The sequence below is a fragment of the Haemaphysalis longicornis genome, unplaced genomic scaffold, assembly GCF_048455015.1.
Source record: "Haemaphysalis longicornis isolate Haplotype H1 unplaced genomic scaffold, Haemaphysalis longicornis Haplotype H1 scaffold_3, whole genome shotgun sequence".
Lineage (NCBI taxonomy): Eukaryota > Metazoa > Arthropoda > Arachnida > Ixodida > Ixodidae > Haemaphysalis > Haemaphysalis longicornis.
Genome location: NW_027526335.1, coordinates 17721833 through 17737366, shown reverse-complemented (window position 1 = coordinate 17737366; position 15534 = coordinate 17721833). Strand labels below are relative to the sequence as shown.

The 15534-nt window shown below is 50.4% G+C and overlaps 1 protein-coding gene across 1 annotated transcript; it reads right to left on the bottom strand.

Moving 5' to 3' along the window:
* Positions 1 to 5209: 5209 nt before the first annotated feature.
* LOC144173813 (uncharacterized) lies at positions 5210 to 15309 on the bottom strand. Its single transcript, XM_077702068.1, has 2 exons — positions 13729 to 15309; positions 5210 to 5347 (listed from the first exon to the last, which is right to left on the bottom strand). The coding sequence occupies exons 1-2, from the start codon at positions 14989 to 14991 to the stop codon at positions 5210 to 5212; spliced, it is 1401 nt and encodes a 466-aa protein (XP_077558194.1). The 5' UTR covers positions 14992 to 15309.
* Between the last annotated feature and the right edge of the window lie 225 nt (positions 15310 to 15534).

Here is a 15534-nt window from a genome sequence, read left to right as displayed (position 1 = left end):
CGCACGAAGCGCCATTCACGGTGCATTAATGAGCGCGTGTATTAACAGGTCTCGCCGCCTCCTCAAGGAGCGGGAGAAGATGAACACGGAAACGCAACCTTTTGTGTTCGGGCATCGCGGGATGTGCGTTACTGCCCATAGAGGGGCACCGATTTTTTCCCGTGTGAAGCGGACGTCGAGGACGTGGAAGGTAGTGTGTATCGGGCTAAAATAAATTGCCCGGAGCGTGTAAAACTACCATAAGGAACCAATTCCCGAGTGTTGCTTGAGCGTTGAGAGGCAGTCTGGTACAAGACCGGACGAGGAGTGAGGAACAGACCGTGCATGAAGACATTCGCAGGTATAGGGAGGTGCTGATGACCTTTCGTTCGGTCTAATCTGTGTACGTTTTTGTAGCGTGAGCTACACTGGCCGAGGTTGAGCAGTTTTGCGTGACTCCTGGAGAGCCGCGCTGCGCATGCGCGAGGAGCAGTGACGTCTCACGGCGCAAAGCTGGCACGTCGGCGCCGCCGCCACCGCGACTGGATTGTGTTGGAATAAATTGGATTGGATAGAAGCAGTAAGCATGATAATCAGCTAATCCTAGCCAAAAAGGAAACCTAAGAATAACCAGCTGAACCTTAGCTTACACTACGTATATCCTGGCATAGCCGAGCTAAGCCACTGCGAAGTTTTCTTACTCTCACTTATTTTCTCATTATTTTTACGGCGGTTATAGCCGCATAGGTGACGTTTTGTGCTCTCCGAGACCGCGAGGGGCGATGCGTGAGAGCGTATTGTGTTAGCACGTGCATTCTTTTGGGAGTTGGAGGCTGTGTTGCAGGAAACCTCACTTGCTACCTTTCTTTCAAAGGGACCCTGCAACACTTTCGATAAACGCTTTCACTCTTTCCTCCGCGTCTGGAAGCACTGCGAGAGCTACAGTTATCGCCAGCGCCGAGCGGCACTGCGTGATTTGCTCGTCGCACCAGATACGCCTTCTGTTTCGGTTTTGTTTGTGTGGCTTTATTTTTAAAGTTGCTGTCGAAAAGCGTTCATTGCTGCAAATAAAGGAAAACCTGCCAATAGCCGCCACATGGCCTCAGTGACGTAATTCGGGCCATCGAAGAACGTCAAGACCGGGAAAGAGAGAAAAATCTTTTGAGCGAGCTTACAAGTTACTTGATGAGCATAGAGCAGTAATTTTTGGCTGACGTACTTCGCGACCCCCTTATCTAAGTACTGGGTGTGTTGGGTAACTACATTCTGCAACCATTTAGGATTTGAAAAAAAGTTGAAAGAAGGGTTACAGGGTCCCTTTAAGGTGCCTCTGCCAAGCCGAACGCCTTACCGGCGGCATACCACGTCAACCGGAGGAACGTATGGCTTCGCGCTACGTGCTTTCGCCGTCCAAACAGGCGATAAAGGGCTGTTACATCGGATTCTGAATCTCCGTTTTTTCGAACGTAACGTGCAAGTCCAAAGCGACGTGACTCTGGCCCAATGCAACTACGAAAAAGTTCCAAAGCTGTCACTGTACACCCCCTGCACTGTTCCTTAGGGGTTCCTAAAGTTCTCACATCCACACGACCCCAAACATCATACGCTGGATTACCTTCACAAAACGGCCACGTCGAAGTAACAGTGAAAAGGTCCCACTGCTGAGACCACGAAAAACAGTATGATTGGCCGGACTTTGGGCCAACCTAATTCAGGTCTAAACGTGAGTTGTTGCGTGAATATCGGCATTAGCACCATACTTGTGCTTAAGATGCCTCATTTCATCTGCCGAAAGGATTTCTACGATGTACATATTCCAGGCAAACCGCAAAACCACGGAACAAGCTTTGAAAGAGAGGGAAATGATCGGGTAAAAATCAAACTCTGTATTTTGCCTTTAGTCTCCCCGTAAAGGAGCACCGAATAGAATTAGATAGAGGCCTATTTGTGGAAGAATTGTGCCCCTTTACCCATGTCATCGATAATTTTCCTGTTTTGCGGAAACCTCAAGTCTTCGTTTACCTGTAATCGGCGGCAGATAAGAAAAGCCCATGCGATGCTGCGGCCACCCTACCAAATGGTGTAATAAGACAAATTGCTTCGCAAAGTGCTTCCATGCAATCCTGGCCTGCAGACTTTTGCCGAGCTGTAAAAAATGTCATTTCGCTCCGATTCAGCTCTGGGTTGATTAAATGCACTCCGAACCGATTTTCAAACCAGCTGGGCAGGTGAAATTGAGAACTAGGTGCAAAAAAATTCAACTTATGGGGTTGAACGTCTCCGAAAGCAACGCCATGTGGAACATTTTCTAGAGCAGTATTCTGGGCATCGTGTCGTTAACGTCATGCCTACTGGGAAAGCACCGTGCCGTCACCGTCACATATGAATATGTCGAAAGGGCCGCAGCCCCATTTTTATGATGCTTGAGTCTACTTTCTATTTTCTGTGGCCGAAAACCAATGAGTAGCAAAAAACGATCCCTCAAAGCTCTAAACAGTTTCCATCGAATCCAAGAGTTAGAAGTGGCAGCCTCAACCACAGCAAAACTCTAAACCATTTGCAGATGCACTTACTATTCCCACCTCCCGCTGTACTGTTAAAAAATACATATTCAGTAATTTTAGCCATCAAGAGGTAGAGGATGAGAGGCCCAAGAAAAATGAGGATGAAGATGAGGAGAAGGAGGAGGAACGCAGCAGTTAATCGGAATGAGCTTACTGTAATAGTTTGCACATGCGATGTCCGCAAGACTGCCATTTCTGTATAAAAAAAGTATAGAACGTGCTCGGTGCGTAGCCGCTACCACAATGTCGAGGGTTTTCTGCACTTGCTTAATAACGACAGCCGTGCAACGTAGAAAGACAAAAACAAAGTGCTCTAGGTCCTGTCAGCTGTGAGGCGCGCGGACTCATGCACGAGCCCTGATGGATCCTGCCCTCGAGCGGAACGCCGGGATGGAAGCGAAAAAGCGTCCAGCGGGAGGAAATCCAGAGCCCAGAGCGGGCAGAGGCAGAAGAGGGAGTCGTCCAGCGCGCGTCGCCTTCTCTGGGGGCGGCCAGACGCTACCGCGTGACGGCGGGCGTCCGCGAGACAATCTCTGGCGCCTGCCTCCCGAGAAGAGGGCGAGAAGGACAAAGACGTCAAAGCCAGAAATGATGGGAGATTACGAAAACGTTATAAATCACCGGCGTCCGCGCCGCCACACGCTATCCCGCCGCCGAGGGAAGCGGGAGTCCGGGGAAGAACAAGAGAAATCAATATCTGGCCACCCCTTTGTGATTCCTTTTCGAACCTCTTTAAAAGTCTTGGGTGTTTCCTTTCCGCAGGAGGCCAGCCCCTTCCTCCTTCTCACTTTCGCAATTTGGAACGGATGCCAGGCCCCGCGCCGTTGTTTTCGTTCCTAGGGCCTCGACGAGGGGTCATTCAATTTGACGGTTGCCATTGTGACCTCATCGACTGGCGCAGCAGATTGGTTATTCTTCACAGACCTCGTCTGTTGCGCTGGAATGTGCGCGCGCCGGCTTTGAGCGACGAGAATAATAGGGATGGCGGGAGGGGGGACTGAGTAAAGAGGAGGAGGAAAAACAAAACAAAAGGAAAATGGGAGCGAGCCCGTGACTTTTAGGCCCGGGTGTGCGTCGTTTTTTGAATTTGCGCAAAATCTTGACGAGGGCCGAAGGCGATGCATTAGCCGCGCTGTGGCCCAATAGTGGAGGGCAAGGAAAGAAGGAAGGAATGGGGAAGGAACTGTCGCAGCTGATTGCTGGCGAGATGGTCGCGTTTCAGCTGAAGGAGACACATTGTGTAATTTTCCAATGAGCCTCCGTTCGAATAACGGAACGATTCATCAGATGAAGAATGCGACGGATTCGGTTGCATGTGGTGTGGTAAGTGAAAGGGCATGTGGTTCAGCCTCTATAATTTGATTTTGATCTTAAAGAGTGCGTTTACGAATACTGCTTTAGAATTCCAGTTACTTTTTGCGATGGCAACTGAAAAAAAAACAGACTTTTACAGAATTTATTTTATTTACAAGAGAGTAAAGATTATACCCCCCCCCCAAAAAAAAAAAAAAAAATCTACATCCTGCATGTATGTGGGAAAGGAAATAAAACAAAAACAACCAGTTTCACGGATCTGCGGCAGGCTTTTCCTAGCAGTACTGGTTTTTTTCTCCGTACCAACATGAAAAGTGACCCAAAATGGGCTCCAGCATAATAAAACCGGTAATCACATGTATCTGCGACTGCATTCCCCTGCTGCCTTTGTATCTGAAAATTTCGAAAGGGGTAGTTTAGTACAGTTACTAACCGCCCTGTTTTCGGAAAAAGCTTTACTTGACATATGGAGAGTGTTACCGCAGCGGCAACCCGTGCCGGCGAATTTAGGTGTCTGCTCTAGCACTTTCTTATCTGTCTTTTTGCATAAGCAGAATTGTTACGTACACACCATCGGCAGTGAATTGGTGGCATTCGTAACGTTCCTCACACTTATTCTTTACCTGCAAATATTTCTCTTTTGTGTGGGGCCTCTGTGACATGTTTGAAATGTCACGGAAGAGGGTAGAACATCAGCGTTCACAACGTGGTCATTGTTCAACAATATTCAAATTTACTAAGCTTAATAAACTTTAACTTCTGTCTTACTCAGCCTCGTCTGGCGGCGTACTCCCTGTATAGTCACTCTAGGGCCTCAAAACGTAATGCCGAGGAACTTCTTTTCGCCTCCAAATGGGCAACGGCGATTTGCACTGGCAGGAAGAAAAGACAACGCTAACACAGCAAACAGCCAGAGTTCTAACCCTGCGACAATATTAGTTAGCTTTCAGTAAGTTTGAAGCGTCTAGACACTATAAGCACAAGCGAGCTGTTATTGAGGAAGCACGCGTACCTGTCTCACGGGAGATTACTGATTACCAAACGGCGAACTCAAACTATCTCATGACGCGTGAAGTTTTAACCTTCCTGACAATATAACAAGGACACCGTCGCCAGAGTATTTCCATCGCACTACTAATGCGCTTGCACAGGAGGAGTCAGCGTTTCTACAGCGGCCGTTTTGCAGCCCTTTTCTCCAAGGTAGTCTTGCTTGCTTCAGGATCGTTACTGTTGTAAACCGTTCATTGAGCAAAGGAAAGCACCAGTTCTGCGCTGGATAAGGGATTGGTTAGGCCGGCACGAAATATAGATCAAAGTTCTTTAGTATCGGTCACCGTGAAGCGAGCCTTGGGTCAGGGCTTTGCTTGCAGCACGAGCCGCAGTTGAAACTGTCTCTGGCGCTCCGCCTTCCACTGGCGTCCTCCCGGATGCACGCGCGATGCCACTGGCGCTGCCGAAGCTCCCGCGGCGCTCCTCGATGACTCATGCGCCTGCGGCACGGACGTTGCAGAGGAGCGTTCCCCCCAGCAGAGGCGGCAGGAAGAAAAGGCGGCACAAGAGATGCGCGCGGAGGGAAAGTTAATGCATCCCGGAGCGGTGCGCCAGCATTGGACCACCCCCGCCGCCGGAGAGGCAATCGAAAATGGGCCGAGGGGATGGTGGGGGGTAGGCAGGACTCCTGGTAACGGCGTCTGCAGCGTGACGTCACCACGCCTGTCTTCTTCGTCAGTCGTCAATTCGCAGGGGAGACAGAGACGACGAGCTCTCCGACCGGCAGCTCCCGTCGGCGAGTAGAAAAGGAGGCGCACGTCGGCCCCGCTGCCCAACTTAGCCGTTTCGCGGACGTCGTAATCCGAAAGCGTGTTAGCTTTTTCCTGCGCTAAAGGGAGGACCAGGGATCGCGTCATGAAGGGCTGGGTATTGTATTTTTTTACATCCCGGCAAAGGCGGCTTTATGTCTTTCTTTCTATTTCTAAATTTCTGTCCGTAGATTTTAGTGCAGGGCGAAAGCAAAAAGCGAGAGCGAACTGTGGTATTTTGAATGAATACAGCGTGAAGTGCGCGCACGCATGCACACGCGTACACGCGCACACGCACACATGCACACGCGCGTGTACACATGCGCCCACGCGCGCACGCACGTACGCACGCACGCACGCACGCACGTGCACCCCCCCCCCCCCCACACACACACACACTCGCGCACGCACACGAAAAATACCTTAAGGACACGTAAAGAATTTTTTGTGAGGACCAAGCAGCAATGTCCAAGTCTTCTTCATTCGCCAATACCCTTGTGTGCATGCGTGATAATTGTAGGTGATGATGTTTACGTCGCGATCAAAAGGCAGTTGGTGCAATGGACGTTAGCTTGCGACGGCATGTGTCATGGGCTCTTGCCAATCCACCTGAATGCGCACAATGTTATTCTTACACGCAGCTTTAACTTGGGCTTACCTTATATAATGTTTAATCCTACCGACGTGCGAAGTGAGTTTAACACGCTGCACCCGGAGTTACGTGTACCGTTCGTCGGCGCTTTCTAAGTCGAAGTCCACCACGCATGCACGAGGACCCCTCTTACTAAGGTTGGAGCCGAGCTTCTGCGGTGGGATGCGTGTTTGACTCGCATTCCGGAGGTCTGGGAGCGATTTGAATCTATAGCTAAATTCTCTAACTTTCTTTTTGAAACAGTTTCCTTACTTTTATTATCTTCACGGCGTCGGCCATTTTAGGAGCCGTTTCGACGTTACAAACGCTGGTTGTGCTGCTGAATGGGCCATCTATTGCTTACGCATCTAAAAAGAGGCCCACCCAACGAAGCGGGTATACCTACAGCAAACCGATTTTATAGGTTCGCTGCGATAATTCCAAGATAGTGCTCGTAGTGTTATTTTTTATCGCAGAATTGTGAAGACCGTTATTCCTCCCAGAGCCTGAAAAAATTTCCCCGCATTTCCCCGAGGGGAAGAATGTGAAAGTGCGAATGCACGAGTTGAATTTGCGCGGTTCGGTAATGTTCGCGAAAGAGAGATCACACACACACACACACACACAACTACAAAGAAAGAAAGATGCATTTATTCACAGACACCTATTTGTGTTGCCGTTGTACTTGATTGCTAGAGCGGATCTCAGCTTTGAAATTTCGTGTCAGTACTCCTTTAAGCGGGTGCATTAGCCCTTCTCACGCCCGATTCCTGGCCAATCCCCCACGTGGGTATGTGCCATGTCAGCGGCCAGGCAGCGCGCGCCCATCTCCCCCCGTTGCCAAGGAAGACGAGGAGCGCGCGCACCCGCAGCTGTTGCTATGCGGACGGCGGCGGAATGCGGACGGCGGCGGACGCTTCAGGCTCGCTTAAGAAGTGCATTCGCACTTAAAATTAAATGGCCACTCCTTTGTTTCGTCACGAAATCGCGTTCATTCTGAAATCTAGACATCAGGCGTGTTATGGCACGTCTTTGACGGCCTGTGAACGCATTGCGTTTGCTGAGGCTGCGCTCCGCTCTTCAACGACTGTGCGATCATCCCGCGGTATCATAGTCAGAGAGAACGTGGGAATTTGGAAACATTTGAAGTGAACAAGAAAAAAAAACAAAAAAAAAACAACAAAAAACACGCGGGTTAGTAAACCATCAGTGGCACTTTTTGAGAAGGAGATCGTGTATTTGTCACCACTACTTGACTCCCTATGGCCACGTGACAGATGACGTTTTCTAGCGGTCTGCCATAATTTAATCTTATGTGTTATGTCTAGTATTTCTTTGCCTAGCTTGTATATTCCCCGGCGCAATATTTTGTGTCCAGTGTTTCTTCAGCTCATCTCTTCTGTGGTTCCTTTTTTTTCTTTTGTCCAGTTTATGACGCCGCTTTCCTACAAGTACAATGTCCCACGTAGTCCATCAGCAATCCCTTCTGGGAGAGTTTGAGCATGTCGTTAACAAACGCCTTTAACACAATTGGGCCTGACATGCCATTTTAAGTGTGCTCGTTATGACAGTTCGAGACTCGACTTGAACGCATTTTGAATAAATTCGAACCTCATGGCGGCAACTAGTCACAGAAGAGGATGAGAAATGCAATGTCATAGAAATAACAACCCCATTCGCAAGCACCGGCTGTTGCGTAAGTAAAAAGCCTTCTCCAAGCACCTGCCCAATTTTGAAGTTGTAATTTTGCAATTAACAATAAAACACAATCAGGCATAACCAGTTCTGCGGTTCTATTTATTAGACCCTTTTTTTATTGATGATCGCCGTTGATGGCGTCCACCAATGTCAGCGGAGGAAAGAATAGAATAATTTGATGATATGAATAATGGGCGTATAATTGTAGCTCTCTTTATGCGCATTCAACATTGTAGTAGCAAAATGGGTGGCATTAGTTACGTTCAGTTGATGCTTATGTAAAACCTATTATTGTAAAAGAAAACCACTTTGGCTTAAAAGGTGTAGCCGGGTATGAAGGGAAATGGAATTACAACCTCTCTGTAAAAATACACTCCTGCGTCGACTTCATTAAGGCCCCAGCGCGCTCCCCCAACCAGCCCGAGGCCTCTGAATTAAGCATGAATACCTTCGCATTCTCTCCTTCGTTATGTTTTTCCTGGCATCACAAAATACGAACACGTCGGTACAGGGCCTAAAAGGAGAGTCTAGGTGCACGTCCACTCCCTTAGATGCCCCTCTCCCCACGTAACAGGAGTGCAAACTACAGATTTGGGTACGCTGACAGTACATCTGTAGTAATGGCCAGTAATGTACAGGTCGGTGCCTACAATACATACGCATCAGCAGTGTTGACTTGTTGACAGCGTGATGTGGAAGTTTGCCCGAGCCGATGTGGAAACGGCTGCAAGCCATTAGCGATATATGCCGTGCACTCAGAACTTCGCGTGATTGATGTCGTTATAGCGGTTTCGATGGGAGATTTTCGTTGCCAGGAGAGCCCACGTTCATGTCAACATTAGACCCGCGCAATCTTAAGCACGAAAATGCAGTCCTCATTCCACATCACTGCACTAACCATTGGTTTGTAAAGCTGACTGTTATCTGGATCAGAAGTTGTTGCGAAGCTCTGTCCGTACGTTTTTGTATATTTATGGTGGTGGCAGCCTGCGTTGGTATACGCACAGTCACGCAAGAAGGTATTCATGCGCGTTTCTCTGTGACATTTCTCTCCGTTTGCTTTGAAATTCAGAACCACTCGTCGCACTTTAGGTGCGAAGCCAACAGCACTTTATGGAATTTTTTCCCGCTCTTTCTTTTTTTACATTTAGACTAACACTTCACATTGTCCATCAGATGGTTCAAAACAGCCATTTTTTACGCGTTGGATGCGTAAAATATATGTATATTAGAGAATTCGCAGACGTTCTTACATATTGATTTCGTTATTTTCTGTGATTTGGGTAACAAAACCGGTTTCCTCTTGTTTGCTAATGCAACAATTGAAGTTTTAAGTTTGAAGAGAGAGAGAGAAATAACTTTATTGGGAGAGGCTGGTGATCCTAGGCGTCGGCCAAGAGCCCTTGGGCTCTAGCAGCGTCTTCGGCCAGCTGGACGGCCCAGACTTGATCCGCTGGGTCGTGGCTGAGCAACACGGTCTCCCATTGCTCCGCCCGAGTGATTCTGCGCGCGGGTATAGCCGCCTGCGGGCAGGCCCATAGCATATGTGCTAGATCTGCCCTTTCTTTACATTTATGGCATTTATCCGAATGTTGCCCTGGATAGCAGTAGCTATACATAACCGGGTTTGGATATGAGTTTGTTTGCAGTAGCCGCCATACGACGGATTGCCTCTTGTTGAGTGACGGGTGAGCGGGGGGGGAAACGGGCCCGTTCCAGACGATAGTGATTTTTTATGTCCCTGTAGGACACGAGCCGATCCCTGCCCGACCATCGGAGCGAATGGGCGAATGGGGTGTTAGGGTCGATGTCAGCTCGGTCGGTGAATCCTCGAGCAGCATCGTGCGCGCACTCGTTCCCGGCCAGGCCGGAGTGGGCAGGTGCCCATATCAGGTAGATTTTGCCGGTCCGCGCATCGCGACGGAAGCCAGATGTGAGAATTGCAGACGCTTCTGGGGAGATCCGCCCTCTCGAAAAATTTATAATGGCAGATTTAGAATCACTGATGACATATTTGATATTTGCGGAGGCCGTCATTGCCAGTGCTATGGCCGCCTCTTCTCCCACTTCCGGTTCCTTCGTGCGAATCGAGCCGGAAGCTATGGAATTTCCCTGCCGATCGACTACCACTAATGCCATGGCGTCGCGGCCTTCGTAATCGGCTGCGTCCACGTAAGCCACGTTCTCTGATTTTTCGTACTGTTTGTGGAGGGCTTTGGCCCGCGCGTGTCTTCGTTCCAGATTGTGCACGGGATCCATGTTTTTTGGAATGGGTGGTATGGATATGCCTTCTCTTATGGCTGGTTGAAGTGGGACCTTGGTTGGGGCAGTACTCGGGTAAGTGATGCCAGTAGAGTCGAGGATGTGCCGTCCAGTCGCGCTGTACGTAAGTCGTTCTCGTTGCGCTAAGCGTTGAGCTTCGATTAGTTCGCTTAGCGTATTGTGTAGCCCAAGTGCCTCGAAGCGTTCGGTCGATGCGGTAAGCGGTATCCCGATAGCTTGCTTGTAAGCTCGCCTAATGAGAGCGTCGATTTTGTGTTCTTCGTCCTTTTTAAAGTCTAAGAACGGAGTGACATACGTTATCCTGCTTACAACAAAAGTTTCAACTAATCGTACTAGATTGAGTTCCTTCATGCCGTGATGGCGGTTTGCAATGCGGGAGATGAGTCGGGTGATTTGAGAGACCTTCTTTTTGAGAGAGAAGATGGTTTCGGAATTGTGTCCGTTCGCCTGTATGCGAAGGCCAAGAACCCGTATGCTTGTGACTATGGGGATGCGTTGGGTTCCACCACCAGCGAAGAGATGGACTTCCGGAGGGGTCTTATCTGTGCGCCGCCCTCGACTGGTTGGTCGATATAGTAAAAGCTCCGATTTTTGCGGAGAGCAGCTGAGACCGCGAGGGCCGACGTAATCTTCGACTGCTTCGATTGCCTGTTGTAGCGTGTCCTGAATGTGGCCGTCGCTGCCTCCGGAGACCCAGAGCGTAACATCGTCTGCGTAAAGGCTATGTTGAAGGCTGTAAATTCGGTTTAAAATTTCAGGAAGACCAATCATGGCGACGTTGAAGAGAAAAGGGGACAGGACAGAGCCTTGGGGCGTCCCCCTGTTCCCTAGCTTTATCGCATCGGATTCCATTCTCCCTACAGCGAGGGTAGCTGTGCGGTCTGAAAGAAAGTTGCTGATGTACTCGTAGACTCTTGTCCCGACACCGAGTTTGCTCAGGTTCGTGAGGATAGCCGAGTGTTTGACGTTGTCAAAGGCCTTTGTGAGGTCAAGACCCAAAATTGCTCTAGTGTCAAGTGGTGAGCAGCGCGCCCCGTCTATGACGTCGTATTTTAGGCGAAGCATCACGTCTTGCGCAGAGAGTTTTGGTCGAAAGCCGATCATCGTGTGCGGAAAAAGACCGTTGTCCTCCATGTAGCTGTTGAGCCTGTTGAGTATGACGTGCTCCATTAATTTCCCTACACAAGATGTGAGCGAAATCGGTCTGAGGTTTTCGAGCTGAAGTTTCTTGCCTGGTTTGGGAATCATAATCACCTTTGCCGTTTTCCACATGTCGGGTATTTGGCCCCGCTCCCAGCACACGTTCATATAGCGGGTGAGGGCTTCAATTGATTCATCGTCCAGATTTCGGAGCATTTTATTTGTGATGCCATCTGGACCTGGCGACGACCGGGTTCGCAGGGTTACGATGGCCCCTCGTACTTCGCTGACAGTGATGGGTCGATCAAGGAGGTCATTTTCCTGTCCCGTGTAGCGAGGGAGGACCTCACGTGCGGAGTCTCCGAAGTATCTATCCTTAATTGTCTTGATCAGCTCGGTGTCGGAACCCTTAAAGTTGTGTAGAAGTATGTTGAGGTTGTTTTTCTGCGCGGTTTTACTATTGTCAGGGTCGATGAGACAGCGTAGAATATTCCAGGTCTTTGAGAGTCCAATTTCATATTCCATTCGATCACACGTGCTGTGCCAATTTTGACGTGTTAGTTGACTTGTGTAATCTTCAATGTCGCGATTGAGAGTAGCGAGGCGCCGCCTCAGGTTGCGATTTAGCTTTTGTTTCCGAAGTCTCTGGTGCAAACTGCGCTGGGCCTCCCACATGTGAAGGAGCTTCGCATCGGCTTGATAAAGACCTGCATCTGCCGGTATTTCTTTAGTAGCCTGTTTGGCATCCCTGCAGAGTTGTTCTGTCCATTCCCGAATGTCAGATATCTCCTCGATGGCAGGGCTGCCCGCAACGTCAGATGAGGTACGTTCGGCGACCCGTATTTTGCGGAAGGCGTCCCAATCAATAAGGTGGAGTTTCTTACCGTACGGGTATTTAGTGACCCTAGATTCGACCCCAATCACGACGATGTAGTGGTCACTGCCGAGGTTTTCTTGGCTGTTGAACCAAGTGGCATCTTTGCGCGTGTTCTTCGTGAAGGCGAGGTCGGGAGTAGTATCGCCACTCACGCTGTTTCCTATGCGGGTGGGCCGTGTGGGGTCAGTGATTAAGGTGAGACCCTCTCTATGCGCATCGAGCCAGAGGTTTCGCCCCTTAATCGTGTCCCGTTTATATCTCCACTCTGTGTGGTGAGCGTTGAAATCTCCGACGACTATTAGGGTGTTTCCCCTGGCCAGTTCGAGGGTTTTACGAAAAAGTTGACCGAATTTGTGGGCGTTTCGAGGAGAGCTGTATATATTAAGTATAAATATGGTCTGTGTTCTGTGTTTGCTGTCTGGAATTAATTCAACAAGGATGTGAGCCGCAGACGACGCACCCACCCCGGCATCGTGATGGATCGCCGGAATGTTTCGCCTCACGAGAGTGGCTACCATGGGTTTTTGCTTCGAGTTAACACCAGCGGCGTCTTCTTCTACGTCTGCGAAAGATTTGTAATTGCTAAGCTTTGCAAAAACACCGGTCTCTTGAAGACAAACGACGTCAGGCATTTCGCTTGAATCCTTGGTCCTAATAAATTGTTCAAGGTGAGCGCGTTTTCTCCTAAATCCTCGACAGTTCCATTGCCATACGACAAGCGTACTTGGCTTTCGGGTTTTCTTCTGTGAGCGATTAGACATGGTCGTGAGGATTTTTGGAGCTTTCCGCTGAGGTTGGACGGGAGTAGGGTTTTGTTGATTTCATGGGGCCCGTTCCTCCATCCCTGCCCATCCACGTGGTGGTGCTTTCTAGGGCTGTAACCCTAGCTCTAAGTGGAGAAATTTGGGAGCCGATATTTTCGGCCAATTCCGCCAGCATGGCCTTGAATTTTGTGCTGAGATTCTCGGTTATGGCCTTACTGAGGTCTTCTCCAAATTGGCCGAGCATGTCCTCATCGACGTATGTTTTAGAGTCCGAGTGTGCGGGCTGGCTAGAACTAGTGGGGGTCGATTCTTTGGCCTTGCGTTTCGGCTGTGGAGAGCCCGTTGGTGAGTCGTCCATCGCGCCTGCAGAGCTGTGTTCTGAAATAATTTCAGGCGACTGCTTAGCTGGCGTAATGACCTGGTTGAGTTGTCCTGAATTAGTACCCGCCTGGCCTAGGTTGCGTGGGGAATAGGATGTCGTTGATTCCGCACTGGTTCCCTTGAGTAGAGCTATTTCCGCCTTGAGGGCTGTATTTTCCGACATGACGAGCTCTAACATCTGCTTAATTTTTGTAATCTCGGACTGTTGATCTGAATGTTCAGAACCAGGAACGCCTGTGGTAGGGGCGCTGCGCTTTTGGGAGGCTTTGCCGTGAGAGACCGTGTTTGCCCAGCTCACCTTGTTTGCTTGGTTGCCTCCGCTCGGCTGTCTTCCGTTTCGAGACAGGGATCTCGACTTGCGTCTGTGATTCTGGCGGCCAGCGATACTGGGGCTCCGGTGTCGCAGGTGTTGACTGCTTGCCGAGTTGTCCCTGGTGCCTGGCCCGCGACTCACGTCCCGTCTGCTAGGTCGTTCATGCTGCGGAAGCCGTGGAAAGGACCCCGATCTACCACGCTGGCCGGTTGTCGCTTCGCTCGGCCCGTCCTTATGGAGTATGGACGACGTCGAAGTTCCGTTGCGCCCGCCGTTTTGTTGTCGTCGACGGTTGTTATTTTGTTGCTGTTGCTTTTCCCACTTGCGCTTCTTGAGAATGTGGGGAGTCTGGAATCGCAGTCGGCACTTCTTGTCGCCGGTTGGATGATCCCGTCCGCAGAGAGTACACTTGGGTTCGCATTGATGTTCCTCAAGCGGTGAGTCGGTGCCGCAGATCTTGCAGATCTTTTTGTCGGGTGCTGGGCAGACGTCCGCGCGATGACCGAGCCTGCCGCACCCGTCACACAGTTCGTGTCGCTTCTTGTGGATGAAGCAGCGATATTCGGCGCCGCGGTAGTATATATAATGCGGCACCGTTGTGCCTTCAAAGATGATAATGGCAGAATTAGTACGGCCCATTCTCCGGGCCTGCAGAATCGTTGGATTCTTCTTGTAGACAAGACTTCTTGTGATGTCGTCAGCACTGTTGTACTCTGGTATATTGTGTATGATCCCCTTGACGGTGTCTTCGGGAGGCGCCGCGTAAGCGGTGACTTTGTAGGAATTTTCTCCGAAGTGGAGCTCCTTGACAGCGGTGTATTTACTTGCACGCTCCATGCTGGGGGTGCTGGCCACGATGATGTTTTTTGCGGGGTTGATCCTGAGGAGATCTTCCGCCGCCTCGTTGCAGCTGAGGCCGGTCGCACGGAGCACGCCATCGCGCAAACAGGCCTGGCTAACTTTCGTGATGTCGAGCCCCTCACGCGGGCGCAGCACGACTTTGATGTCTTCTTTCGGCAAGGCCGGCTGACGCGGAAGGCGTGGTTGCCGGCTTGCTGCTTTCTTGGCACGTGAGTTTCGGCTGGTTGGCGTGCAGCCAGCGCCTTTTTGCCCGGGGGAGTGTGCCGGGGTTATGCCGAGCTGCGCGAGAGCACGAGCTCCACGTCGGCGATGGCTCGTGAGCCACCCGGCTTCCTCGGTGATTTCATCAGGCGAGATGGACTCACCGTCCACTTCGATTCTCTCCATAGCGCTTCTCCGGCTCTCGGGGGTTGAGGTGCCGGTAGACCGGGTGGGTGCCGAGTGGGGGCGAGGCGGCTGGGCTCAGGCCGCCGTCGCCGCTCCTCCCCGGTGCACCGTGGTTCCAAAGTAGGGTTAGCAGGGTGGCCCCGCTTCGCTGAACAAACCGGCTGATATGAGCTAGGCGGTGGTCCAGTAATCCAAGGAAACGATGTCCGTCGGCAGCTAGGGCCTTTGGACGCCCGATACGGTGGTTATTTGCAGGATAATCGTTGAATTTACGCCACAGAAAGTGTGAAAAGGCACAGCCCATACGGAGCTCACCCGTTCAGCGTAGCCCCCTGGTGGCATCCTCTTGAAGTTTGAAGTTTATTTTTTTTGGCCGAATGGTGTAAATGGTGCCGAGGCTAAAGGCGACGCAAATGTCACCTGACGTGACCACTGGCTCCTGGTAACACTGGCAGCACAGACAGCGTTTTAAGCTTGAAAACGTTTCACATAAAAAAAAGAAAGAGGAAAAAAAGGAGGAAAGAAAGAAAGAAAGCAAAGAAA

Coding starts and splice junctions, on each gene's coding strand:
- LOC144173813 (XM_077702068.1), bottom strand. CDS start 14,991: ATGGAGAGAATCGAAGTGGACGGTGAGTCCATCTCGCCTGATGAAATC. Junction 5,348..13,728: donor GAGGCAACCAAGCAAACAAG/GTGAGCTGGGCA, acceptor TCCGTGCCGCAG/GCGCATGAGTCATCGAGGAG.